General features: G+C 36.5%; 1 protein-coding gene across 4 annotated transcripts in view; it reads left to right on the top strand.

The window, feature by feature from the left end:
- ADAMTS3 (ADAM metallopeptidase with thrombospondin type 1 motif 3) overlaps positions 1-14,189 on the top strand; it is a 257,247-nt gene that overhangs the window by 115,141 nt on the left and 127,917 nt on the right. For all 4 annotated transcript variants that reach the window (XM_039230954.1, XM_039230952.1, XM_039230951.1 and 1 more), the window contains one exon: positions 2,970-3,126. In XM_039230954.1, the coding sequence (XP_039086885.1) occupies positions 2,970-3,126 (157 nt within the window). The remainder of the gene's footprint in view (positions 1-2,969; positions 3,127-14,189) is intronic.

Below are 14,189 nucleotides of genomic sequence, written 5' to 3'. Positions count from 1 at the left end.
TCCAACTGACAATTTGCTGTGTATAGTAAGCTTGTGGTGGGGGGAACCTCACTTCACTTGGCTCTCAAGTGCATATCACTTCCTTTTTGGACTTACCATAATCTACCTCACTGAATACCTTTAGGAATATATATTTTATTATTTGACTAGCTAGCCCTAAACTAGAGAGCAAGCAGACCATATATTTGAAAAGCTTTTTTATTTACTATGGTGTCTAGTATAGTGCTTTAGATAAACTTCTTTTTTCATTAAACTTTGCTTAAGTTAAGGAATAATAGGATAGGCTTTCTGAATTTTTGTCCATAGAGTTTTTGGAGGTCTCTGTGACCTCCAGCATTGACCCAGCATCGCCTTGTCATTGGTATCACCTCAACCTGGCTTAAATTTTCATTGCCTTATAAGGGAGGAGTTGAGCTATATCAAATTTTTTGTGTTACCTGTGTGTGCCCAGTTATAAGGGAAACAGCATAAGGAAGCCCGCATGGGAGGTTTTTATGCACTAGCCCTATTCTTGGTATTCACCACTACCACTGACTTTCCTGGGTAGGATACAGTAACATGGTTCACAGCCAACTGCAAAAAGAAAGCCAGGAAATGGAATCTGGCTTAGTGGGGAAAGTAATATCGTGGGGCCTGGGATTTGAATGTTTGCAGTAGGAGGTATGTAGAAATGTTTTTTAAAGGCATATGAGCTAATCCTCGCTGCCTCCCCATCACTTCCAAGTGTCCCCACTAGCTGTTGCCCATTGCTCAGAGTTGCTTCAGTGACCACTGTTTCCATCCACAGTCAGGCGCTCATCTGGGAGAATCATTATGATTTATGGAAAGTCTCAAGATAGGAGGCAGTTTCTGTAATCCAAATGAACAATGATGAGGTCTGTAACTAAGAAAGTGATGGTGGAAATAGAAGGATGGGATAAAAGAGTCAAAAACTTTATAGAATATGGTGACTAGATGGATTTGGGGTAAAGAAAAGACTAGAACTAGAACAAGGATGAATACTGAAGCCTTATGCTGATAAACCTCAATTTGTAAACTTAAATGTGTATCAATAGACCAGTGTTTTCGAGATAAAGCCAATTACTGCTGCCTACCACCAATGGGTGGCATTAGTGATGTGACTGGACATTTAAGCCTTGGATGTGGCACTGCAGGTTAATGCATTATATATATACTGTGTTTGTGCTTAGTTGGGATATGTTTTATGAACATTATTAAAACATACATGACTGAGAAGGGCAAAAAGAGTGAAGTTGAAATTACTGGTAAAAAGAGATATAAGAATAGGGCACCAATGCTAAGTAGATTAAAATGACAATGGAAAATCATGAGAAAAATGTTGGAAATTATATTTGGAGAGGGGATCCATTGACAGTAGGGTAAAAATCTAATCAGGCCTCTTGTAAAAAACTGCATTTCACAGTACAGGAGTAGCGGAAGAATAATTGACCAGATGAGAAAACAACTCTAGATATGGGAGTTGTGTCTGGAAGACCAGCATTACTATTGAATACCCATTAGCTCAGTGTTCTTTTTAGTGAAGGCTAGAAGTTTTTCAAGGGGCTAAAGACTAAGCATGGTGAAGGAGGTGTGGTGATGTTTTCTTGTGAGACATGGTCACATAAGTTCAAGGGCTGTTTGTGACCAGCAGGAGGGTGGGTGTAGATGTGCATGTGGGGACACCTTAGCTTCTAAGATTTCCCTGTAGGGCTTATACAGGAGAAGGAGGGGACAGAGTGAACCAGGTAGAAGAAGTCAGAATGGAAACTAGGGAATAGAGTTGAACGCAATAGAAAGGCTACAGTCACAGGCACATTTGCTGAAAACAAATGCTATTTGGTAGCATGTAGCTACCTTTTGTTTCTGTGTTGCTCAACAGAGAGTGGTGGAACCATTAGATCAACAGCTAGAGGGGATGAGAATCCCTCAGGCCCAGCCTATGTTCTATGAGAGCCAGTGATCCCATATTTGAAAATATAGAATAAGCTACAGGCCTCCGATAAAACATATGACTTCTAGATCCAATGTGTATTTCCAAAATAATTATAGTTCCCACACTAACACGTTATTTGTTCAACTTGGTTTTCAAATGTACTGAAATTTAAATTAATACTACCTATTAATATATGACCCTTAAAGTGGAAATATAAGCTGTAACTGTTTGACTATAATGTGGACTTGACACCTAACGAACCAGTTTCAGACAAAACCATCATTTCTGTTCAGCTCTAGTACTGAATATAGTCCTGGTTTTTCCTAAATAAAAGATGAAACAGTCAGAAAAAAGACTAAATATTAGAGAGGTAGAAGGCAATGAATACAAGGATAACCTTTGAGTATGGAAGGATGAAACTTGAGGAAAAAGTATGAATAAAATCATCAAGTTAGATTAAGATAGGACAGATAGGAGTTAGTTCTTCAAGTTAATAAATATTAGAAATGCAGGGTTTCTACTGGAGCTTAAAGAGGCTACTTAAAGTAGCCTCTTTAATAAATAAATATGTTTATTTATTGAATGCACTATGGAACTCATTCTTATACCATAACGATATAGAAGGACAATGTAAATGAGTTACAGAAAATACTAAACATGCATGTACAGCAGATTATTATGGGATATAAGAAATATTTCTTGAATTTATTACCCCTATAAGATTTCTTTTACACATAAAATACTAGTAGAATATATAAATGCACTTTTTCTGCAGTCTGATGCAATTTATATGTTGTGTAATTTTCTTTTCTTACCCTAAAGTTCTTTTTTATACCTTATATGACTTATTTTATTCCTACCATATATGAATTTCTGCCTTCTATGAATTACTTAACCATTTTAAAGTTTTAGCCAAAAGTAGAAAGAAAAAGCATTCGTTTTCACAAATTATATTATTGCCATCTAAAAAGGTATTTGTAAGCTAACGATGACAGATACTTCTTTTCAAAATTAACACATTTTATGCTTTCTCTAGGCTGGAATGATAAAAAGTGATAATGATGAGTATTTCATTGAGCCTTTGGAAAGAGGTAAGCAGATGGAAGAAGAAAAAGGAAGGATTCATGTTGTCTACAAGAGATCAGCAGTAGAACGAGCTCCTGTAAACATGTCACATGACTGCTACTATGGAGGTAGGCATCTTTGATGAGGCTTAATAATTATTTGTAATTTTAAGGTATGGTGAAAACAACTCTTCCAATCCATTAAGAGAATGTGATTGTCATGTGCTCTTGCATAATCTGGAGGTAGCAAGAGAAGTTTATAAATCATGAAATATGGCCCACCTTTTTTTAAACATGTAGCGGAATATATGTTACTGGTATTATTTTATTCAAGTCAGTATTGTGTCCCCAATCTGTTATTTATGATTTCTTTTACAGTTTCACATTAAAGTGATCTTTTCTCTAGCTTCTATGAAAACTTGGAAATATTTTAGCCTTCCAGAAGTATCTCAATTATGTTATTAATATTATTTTCAAACTTTTAAGTGTCTGACTTTGGCTCAGATCATGATCTCACAGTTCATGAGTTCGAGCCTCATGTCAGTCTCTGTGCTGACAGCTCAGAGCCTAGAGCCTGATTCTGTGTCTCCCTCACTCTCTGCTGCTCCCCATCTTGTGCTTACTCTCTCTCTCTCTCTCAAAAATAAATAAACATTAAAACCAATTTAAACAACAAAAAAAAAAAGAAAAGAAAAATGCTATTTGACTTTAAGGTCTATTTTGCAAAACATTTTACAATATGGAAGAGAGAATCAGTTGAATGATTTTGTCAAATTTTATTTCAAAGTAGGGTGGACCACTAACGACAATGAAATTATGACATGTGAAGCTTTTCCAGTCTTGTTTGTTTTTATGAAATCTGAAAGCAATTTGTTATTAAAAAGATGTTTTTATAAGTTGAATATAAAAGTTTCCTTTCTGTAAGAGAAAGGAAATTTAAGAACCTATGTTTTTTTAACCAAATTTCAAAAAGTCTGTATTTACTTTTGCCAGGCCAACAATCTGAATTAGAGATAATAGAAATTTCCTCTAGGGAAATGTCAGGGATATAAATAAACTTAATTTAATAATCTAGATTCTGGATTAATGATATCTTGCCTTTTGAGACTTGTTACCTAGTTAGTTTGACTTTCAGATACCACCAGTTACCATTAATATGCTGTGCTGGTAGAATAGCACAGTTTAAATTTAAAATTTGGAGCACTCGGTGGCTCAGGTGGTTAAGTGTCTGACTCCTGATTTCAGCTTAGATTATGATCTCATGGTTAGTGAGATTGAGCCCTGGTTTGGGCTCCGTGCTTGGCATTCTCTTTCTTCTATCTCTCTCTGCCCTTCCCCAGCTTATGCTTGCTTTCTCCTCTCAAAATAACTAAATAAACTTAAAAAAAATTTTAAATTAACACAGCCTGAAGAATTTTTGAGAAATACCTGACTTGAAGTAACAGCACTGAATTAATAGTGTGAAATGTGTGCATCTTCTATAGGGTCACCATGATGTAGTCAGAAGAGAGTATACTGTGCATTTAGACAAATGTGAGTAGTAGCTCTAAAACGTCAAGTTGTTCTGTTACCTTAGATTAGTATTTAACCTTTTTGAGCCTCAGTTTATCTGAGAATAAAGCATTAAAATACATTGCACAATTATAGTATTAGTAATAGTATTTGCAAATTGTTGAATGTAGCCCTCAACAATAAGCTACCTTAATCAATGGTAGCTGTTGTTATTGCTATTAATTATTAATAGTAATAATTTTAGACAAAGATATATATGTTAGGAGTTTTAATTAAAGTTGAACCTTTAGGCATTGCTTGCCTTCATGTTGGGAATATGTTGCTATTAGTTACCATTTTTATTTTCATGTTTTAAAAATGTCATTCTAAATCAGAAGACTGGTTATATCAAAGGGTAGGTAGGAGAATACAGTACTTTTTCTAGAGCTTAATTGTTAGTAATATCTAATATCTTTTGTGAAGTAGTAGTTAAATATCTTTTAGAAAAGCATAGCCCACATGTTCTAGAATTGTATTAGAGGACTAGAAACCAGATAAGTCACTATGACTTTCTTCTCAGTTGCTCCTCTGTCATACCGATGGTTTCACCAAGCAATAGATGATTCATTTCAGTGCCTGAAGGTATCCATACTGGTACTTTTCAGTACCAGTACTGTATTATTTACAGAGAAGGAAAGAAGATCTTTTTATTGAATTAATAAAATTATAAGAAATAATGATGTTTAATACCTATTGTATTTCTAGATACTAGATTAGGAAAAATAATTTAGTCATTAGGGCATATAAATTTAAAAGAATTAGATGAGATTAAGGAAATTGGGGCATTAGTTTAGAAAATCATTTAAAATATCAATTCTAGTAGCATCAACATCAACTTAACACAGATTTTATAATGAGGTGTCTAAAGAATGCAGACACTGAAAACCTTTTTTAGTTTTTCAATTTTGAATAGAAGATTACTTTATAGTTGAAATAGGCCACAAAATACATTTTGGAAAGATATTCAGCAATCATGGGTCAAAGGGAGAGGAGTTCCTTTGTTAATTCTCAATAACCTTAAAACTTGACACAAAATAGAACATAGAATATTCCCTGATAAACCTTACCATGTAACTTTTATTTTCTTTGTGAAGTTCTGATTGAACTGAATTGCTGATGATATCAATTTACTTCCTTTTGAGAATCTTAAATTGTAAACATATATTCTAGAAATGGAAATGTCTTCCTAGGGTAAAAAGAGATTCAGATTCAGAACTTTAAGTACTATACTATAACTTTAAAATTCTGCTTTTAACTTCTTTGTCACAGGACTGAGAGCCAAGCTTTTTCATGGACTACATACTTTCCAAGTGAAATTAAAAATATATTTTTATACTTTATTCCATCATTCTAAAATGTAAAACTGAACAGATTGTAGGTTTAAAAAGTATATTGAAGGGCGCCTGGGTGGCTCAGTCAGTTGAGTGTCCAACTTCGGCTCAGATCATGATCTCACGGTTCGTGAGTTCATTCCCCGCGTTGGGCTCTATGCTGACAGCTCAGAGTCTGGAGCCTGCTTCTGACTTTGTGTCTCCCTCTCTCTCTGCCCTTCCCCTGCTCATGCTCTGTCTCTGTCTCTCACAAAAAGTGAAATAAACATTAGGAATTTTTTTAACAATGTATTTATAAATGAAAACTATAGTATCATATAACATAATGCTTTGTCAGGATCAATTCATGTGGTTATTTTAGGAGACACATGAGGTCTTTTTTCAATAAGTTATAAGAAGGAGATGAAAATACATAAGATGTACTTAGAAATGCATTTAAGGGGCCTGGTGTCAAGTTTTTCTGATAGGTCATCAGGAAAAGTTTTTATCATAAATAAGGCACTTCTGACCCAATAGAGTTTCAGCATTAGGGCCCCTGTAAATGAATATTTTGCTGTATTTTGTGGGTAATCCCCATAATTGCCTGGCCACACGTCTTGCTTTGTTACCTTAGCAGCTCAGAGCTATCATTTGTTTGAGTTCTGTAATTTAGTGGGAATATTCTATATTAAAACCAGTTATAACCTAAGCTAGGTGGTAATAGTGAGATGGAGAGAAAGAGCAAAATTGGAGTGATATTTAAGTAAAACTGACAGAGTTATTTGATGCAGAATATATCAGGGGTGGAGAGAGAGTAAACAAGGATGACTCAGAATCCTAATTTGAAAGACCAGAGGATTCTCTTTCCAGAATTCAGGTATTTAAAGTGAAAAACAGAAATAGGCTTGTTGGAGAATGACAAGGGGTTTTAGTTTGGTATATTGAGTCTGAAGATCCATTGGAATAGTGAGTGAATTAAAAAATGCACGGTATATTTTCATAATCATGTCTCAGAGTCAGTGAATGAATGCCCTTATATACATGTTGGGGTAGGGATGGGTAGAGATTAGCTTGGAGTCAGGAGGCAAGAATTGCCTTGTGGATGCTTTGAATGTCTCTGCTTGCCTTCTACTCTCTCTTTTGCAACTTTATATCAATGAGAATCAGAAGGTGCACACCTTGCACAGAATTGGAAGCCCATGAAAGATGCTTCCTACCTATCAATGCAGGAAGGGAGGACGTTGTGTCTTAAAAAACAAAAACAAAGCTAAAAGCAAAGCAAAAAGTATGCTTCTGAGCTATTTATGAACACTCATGAACCCTAAACTATTCCACTCAACTAAAAATCAACATCTGTTTGATTCCTTATCCTCTTAGAATATTTATCTAGGTTTCCAATAAAAGTCACAGCTTTGAACCTGTTGAGATAATATATTATCTCAACTATTTCCATATATCACACAGATTTTCTTTCCTTGACTCTTAATAAGGAAATTGTATTGTTTCTGAAATGTGGACAAATGTGAAGAACTGTTTGAAAATATATTGAACTTGTAAAATCACAGATGCAGTACTCTGCTTTGGAATTACTGTTTTAAGACCTAAAACAGTTTTATGTTTGGCAATATAAATAATCTCTTCCAGTGCAGAATTGGCAGGTGTTTATAACACATAGTACTGCCAGTTTCTGGCAAAGAAGTTCTGTCCTTCTCATTAAACAACAAACAAACTGTGCATGTTTATGATAAAAAAAAAAAAAAAAGCTTGTCTGCTTCATCATTGTGGGGAGAGTTGAATTTACTTCTTTTTTTGATTTCTGCTTTGGGAGGATGGAAATCCCATCCATTTTTGGACATTTGGTTTAGACAAAAATTTTTTTTAATATTTTACTGGTTTTGAAATTTCACTTGGTAGTGACATGGTTAATCAGCTAATAAAGGGGCATAAAGTTCACCTCCACTGTTAAATCAATCAGTTGAATCTAAACTCATGAAAAACAAAACCTACCCTTGACCATCTCTTAAGATTGTCTACACTGTCATCAATAAGAACTTTGCTTTAGGCAGTCTATTCGGGGGTGGGGGAAAGAGGGGCTCCACTTGTATGACATCATTCAGCTTTTCATATTTTTAAAAAAAATTTAATCCCTAGGCCCTTAGGCTTCTCCCATCAAATTACAAACTATTCACTCACCAGAAGCTTTGTGTTAAAGTAATTTTTGTAATTACTTCCTACCAGTGGGAAACAAGGAATAGTAAGCCTTTATCTCCTAGCTTCCTTTCAGGATTTTCATTTTCCTGCATGAACCCAAGCGCTTGTGTTGCTGGTGTGGTTGTCATGGTGCTGTGAAGGAGTGTCTTTGTCCCAGGTGGGAAACATGTACAAGTCAGAAATGATTTGGGAGTTGCTCCTGGTTGCCAGGGAATGAAACTATGAAGCAAGAACTTGAATAATGGGAAGACTATTTCTTATTTTGGTGACTCTAGGAACTTCCTAGGCAGAGTCCTTCTTTGAATCTATAGAAAAGTCAGTAGGTACTATAACCTATTGTATTTCCAAGTTCTCATGACCTGTGCCCTGACCATAGAGAAACAGTGGTGGGCTTTGCAAGCAATCTAAATAAATAAATAAATGAATAAATAAGTAAATGAGAGAGATTAGTCTTTATCATGTTTTCCTACTAAATGAAGCATGGAACATAATATTACTAAATCATTAAGATCTGCCAAATAGCAACCATTCTTTCAGCTAGATGTTAAGTGATAAATTTCACTCATTTTTACTCTGCTGTATAGTTTACTTTATAATATAATCTAGGGTCAGTCATTTGTCAAAGGTGATACCAGTGAATTCATGTGGAAATACTAATCATATTTATGTAATTCCCAATTGCTTTTTCGGTTGGCGTTGCGTATTTCATAATCCATGTATTTATAATAATTATTGGCAAAAAAAGGAGGCAATTAAAGATTGAGTTATTACATGAAATAATCAGGAAGCAGAGTGATAGTTAAAGACCTTTCAGATATGAAAGATAAAGGATATTACTTTATTTACTTATATTAAAATGTCTTGCAGGGCCTATACTGTCCCTTCACAAATAGATACAATGAAAGGCGTTTGTTTATCTAGACCAGGATTAAAGTGTTACAGATATAACTCCATATGTTTTTTTTTCTAATAAAGAGTTGAGTGTGGAAAGATAATACTGTATTAAGAATTCACAGCTGCTAGATACTACTTAGTTACTGATGTGGCATTAAGGGAGACAGAGAACTGGAAGCCTGTAGCTATATCTGGGTGATTGAAACAAAATTGAAAGCAGTTAATTTATATTATGGTACAGAGATAATGCAGATCATATAAACTGGACATTGATTCTTAATTTAGATGCTTGGCTACTCAGAAGTAACTATATCAGTTATTGACTCATGAAAGAACAATTATTACCAAGATAAAACTTTGTTAGTGTTTAAAATGTATTTGTTTTTTCTGAATATAAAATATATCCTAATGTCAAAATGTCCTTTTAGTGTTTGGTTTCATTCACATGAACTGTTTTTACTTAGGAGGAATAGACTCTATTTTTAGTAAAATATTAAGTACACTTTGACCCTACACAGGCCAAGTGTGCCTGCTTAAACACATTTTAAAGCCTGTACTTACTTTCTTTCCATGTACAACTTAGAAACTTTCATGTGAGTAAGTGGGAAGATTTTGTGTAAGGAATTCAAATATTCCTGGAGGTTTAGTAATCTTTAGTTTCATTATTTCTGTCTCTAACAGAAAAATAAAATAATTATTCTAAAATAATGTGATTGTTATTTTTAAAGAAGATAATTTGCCATAAGGTTTTATTTATGTCTTTCATGGTTTTCTTTTTTCTACTGGATCATCGGTTGTTAACTTTAAATAGAAAATTTATTTATGAGGATCAGTGCTATTCACTTCGGTATTTTGTAAACAATTTTTGTGTGCATGTGGGTTCCTCACATCCTGGTGGAGGACTCGGGTGTGTTATTCTCAACCCTCTTTATGGGATCTTTTTATCCCTCTCCCTGCAGGGCATCTTTTAAGTAGATGAAGTGGAAGTTAGTGATATATGTTGGAAAAAATGGAACAGTGGTAACAAATAAGTGTAGCACAGAAATAATATTTTTTATGTGAAAAGCATTTGTTATTAGATTATGCGGACTCTGAATTAAAGTGTGAGGGCTATAATCAGGCCAAAATAAATGCTCCTTTAATGTGCAATTCTGCAAGGGAAGCTGAATGCTTGATTTTGTTCTTTCTAGATACCAGAAAGTTTACTCCCATTTTCAGCTGTGATCCAGCTGGTCTAAATATCTACACTGAAAAATTCTTAGTGGACGTTCTTGAACTTGGGATTTGGATAAGATGGAAAGATTTATTTTAGGAATGATTGGAGCCATTTCCCTGAGTGAGACTATAAAGTTTACTGGAGATAAGTATTATATATAGCATATTCATTTCTTACTTTTCAGTACCTTACTCTCTTGAGAAAAAAATCTTTGACAAGTTTGAATGAGGCATTCGTTCAAATTGGTTTTGTTTGTTTATCTTTCATAATTATTATAACCACTTAAATGCCCCATTAACTTGTTGCTTGCTTTTTGGCTGAGACATTTACTTGTTCATTATTTTAGAGCTCTGACGAATAATCCAAGTAGCTTAAGCCTTTGTATATATTCTTTTTCAAAGGACAGTCTTTAATTGTGGGTGTTGTTTAGTCAATTTCTGTAGAAGAGTTTGTTTCTCTTAAGTGCACTTTACAGATTGCTGTGTGTTAGGTGTTAAGAATAAGGTCTGTGTGGTATTAACATTCTGCATTTTAACTTCACTTCTCTGTCTCAGCACTTTGGCTGGTTTTGTTGTCATGTTTTCATGTTTTATCAGATTTTACTCCATACGCTAAAGGGATAAAAGCAATATCTAAGCCCCTTTTCGTGAGTTGAGTGAGTGGTAAAAATGGAGTCTTCTTATGTCCTGCACCATGATCCTCATACTAACAAAATGCCACTGGACAGCAATCTAGTAATGAGGAATTAGGGTATTAGGACAGATTTTTAATTTCTTCATTCCCAATTTTTTTTTTAAATCTTCTTATTTATTTCTAGGAGAGAGAGAGACAATGTGAACAGGGGAGGGTCAGAGAGAGAGGGAGTCACAGACTCTGAAATAGGCTCCAGGCTCTGAGCTGGCAGTCAGCACAGAGCCCGACGCGGGGCTCGAACCCACGAACCGGGAGATCATGACCTAAGCGAAAGTCGGACGCTTAACCGACTAAGCCACCCAGGCACCCCTCTCCATTCCCAATTTTGGATGACACATTTCAATGTAGCCAATATAGGAATTTGATGCAAATCAACATTGCCCTTCCTCCTTCTGCGGTCCTGGGCTTGGCTTTTGAGTCCATTGGGAAGTCCTAGGGAAATCACTGCTAGGTATGGTGCAGGCATCACCCTATTTATGTTTAAAGGAGGTATAATTAAGTTCATGAGGCAGATTAAAAAAAAATTTTTATAGTTTATTTTTGAGACAGAGAGAGACAGAGCATGAGCAGGGAAGGGTCAGAGAGAGAGGGAGACACAGAATCTGAAGCAGGTTCCAGGCTCTGAGCTGTTCAGCACAGAGCCCAATGCAGAGCTGGAACCCACGAGCCATGAGATCATGCCTGAGCTGAAGCTGGACGCTCAACCGACTGAGCCACCCAGGCGCCCCAGATTTTTTTTTTTTGGTCTTCTTCAAGATCCTTCTCTCTTCCGTGATGATGCAAAATTTGAAAAGTCAGCAGAAGCATTTGTGTGGTTGTTACAGGGTTGCCATCACCTGAGTTCCCGTGGCATCTTTTCATCATTCACCAGTACTCTTTCTCTGAAATTTATGGAAGAAATGTTCTAACATCCTGTCATCTCAGACTTGTACAAGTTATTATGATATACATTGAAATTATTTTTATAGATTTGAGATCTGAAGCATAGATGTTGGTGAAAATAATTATTACAGTAATCACTCAGATTTTTATTCTCAGAGCAGGGGGCTGGTTCCTCTTGATGCTGACTGTGCCCCTGGGGTACCATCTAACCCGGAGGGAACTTTTGGGACTGGAGCACCCAGCCCAAAGAAAGCTCCACAGTTAGAGATGGGATCTCCCTCTGAAAGCTTGCGGTTAGAGATGGGATGATAGGATCCTCTCCGTCCTGGGCTGAGGTTTTTCTCTTGTCCAATTACAGCCCTACACTTCCCCAGCCTCTCTTTCACTTCCCTTTATCTCTCTGCAGAAGAGGATTCCTCCCCTCTACCCCTCCGTGTCCCAGCCCGTTTTTATCTCCCTCAGTTTGCAATCACACACCTATGAGACCATCTTTCTAGCGGACTCTGTCTTCTTTCCTTCCAGACTCTTGGGGTTCAGAGTCCTTTGACTTCAGCCCTTCTTTGTTTGAGAGATGCAGGTGGGAAGTATGGATCTTCCTACTTTTCCACCATCTTGGCCTGTTCCTCAGATTTTTATTCTTAAATAAAACCCCAAGTTTTATGGATTTTTCATCTTTCCTAGTTATATGGCCCACTTTATATTGTAACTTGGACCTCACCTCACAGTGTACATAAGAGTGTCACTTTCTGCTGCTGCTTTTTATGACTTTATGACAACATTGATAAAGCAACTCAAATAATTAGAATCAAGTTCAAGGTTTGTATTCTGAATAGAAATTAAGTAAATGGTAAGCCAAGAATTTACTCTAAACACTAGGAATTATGAAAATTGACCTTCCTTTTATTGATAGAGTAGTTACATTATAGCACATATTAATTCTGTGCAGATATTCCTGGAGAAAACCAAGAAGAAACAGGGGAAGCAGCCCAGCCCTCTTACACTGTGGAATGCATCACAATTTGATCTTGTGCAGGAGTTTTCTATGTTAACTGCTCTGTGGGTTTCTTTGGCTGGCTGTGTAGGCCCCACCGGGCTGATATTCCTGGTCTGCCTGGCTGCTGCCTGCCTGCCTTGCTGGCTTTCACTGCAGGTCTTCCTCAATTTGACTAGAGGCTGCTCTCATGGGTGCAGCAGACCACCCTGAGTCTGGCGAGGACCCTTACTTACACAGCCCACATGGTCCCCTGTAGCTTTTCGTGTGCTTAGTTCAGCAGCCCTTTTTACAGGCTCCCCAGGAAACTCAGATCTTGCTGTTCCTGTAACACAGAACCAAGGGGAGTCATGGCTTCCTCAGCTGCATCCAGATTGATGTGCTAGCAGCCGTTGGGGTGTTCTCCTTCCAGAGTCCCCAAGACAAAGCAGGAAGAAAGGCTTGGGTGCTTAGAGATCCCCATAGATCTGAGTGTTTTCATACTATGTCCTTTCTCTTTTGAAACGTGGCCTTGAAGGGAACTGGGCAGAAGTCAGAACCACCGTCTCCTCATTCTCCTTTGTCTCCCTCGCCCCAGAAGCATTGTAAGATCTAAAGTGCCAGACTTGTCTTTTCCTTCGTCTGATTAAATGCTTTTTTCCTCACTCACCAGTCTCATGACTAAGACTTATGATGGCCAGGCCTTTCTTCTCATAGGAGGAAAACACAAATAAAAACCAAACATGCAAATAAAAAACTGCTGTGTTCTGGCCTCCAGGCCTGGCGTTGATTTGTTATATGAGAACTAAGAGAATTAGAACTTCCTTTCCTTGCATACAGCCTTGCTTACCAATCTCTTTTTCTTTGGAAAAATCTTACTTGAACTCCAAAAGCTAAATATGGAGTTTCCTTATATTTCTTGATGTAACCGTCCGACTGTCTGAGGGCCTCCTTCTTCCCTCTTTACTCCCCTCACTCAAGGCCTTCTCGCCACTCTTGGGGATGATTAGAGAGTCATCTGTGCACAGACACAGAGAAGAATAAACATTATATTTTCCAAATGTCCTCCCCATTACACGAGTTATCATATTTCTGTGGTCCACATTGCTGTACTTCCATATCGTAGTTGCAGAAACCATATATATCAAGGAGTAGTTGGAAGGGCTCTTGTTAGAATCTTTTCCCCTTATTTTGTACATGTAAGTTTGGATAAAGAATGATAAGATGACAAATGCCAGATAGTGAAATACAGGGTTACAAATGGAATTAATGTCAGAAAAAAGACCAATTTGATCTTCATAACTCAAACACGTCTTCCCACATGATTGGTAGTCTAAAACATCACAAATATGGCCTTGACATCCTGAGTCACTGGAAGAACCCTGGAGTTTTCAGTTTGTCAGTGTCTATGCTTCTAAATATGGAGTCTTAATACTACTTGACTATTATTTTCTTTTTCTAATTA

This window comes from Hyaena hyaena, unplaced genomic scaffold, assembly GCF_003009895.1.
Source record: "Hyaena hyaena isolate Hyena2069 unplaced genomic scaffold, ASM300989v1 scaffold_54, whole genome shotgun sequence".
Taxonomy (NCBI): Eukaryota; Metazoa; Chordata; class Mammalia; order Carnivora; family Hyaenidae; genus Hyaena; species Hyaena hyaena.
The sequence above is the reverse complement of the archived record's forward strand: the minus strand, read 5'-3'. Positions and strand labels throughout refer to the sequence as shown.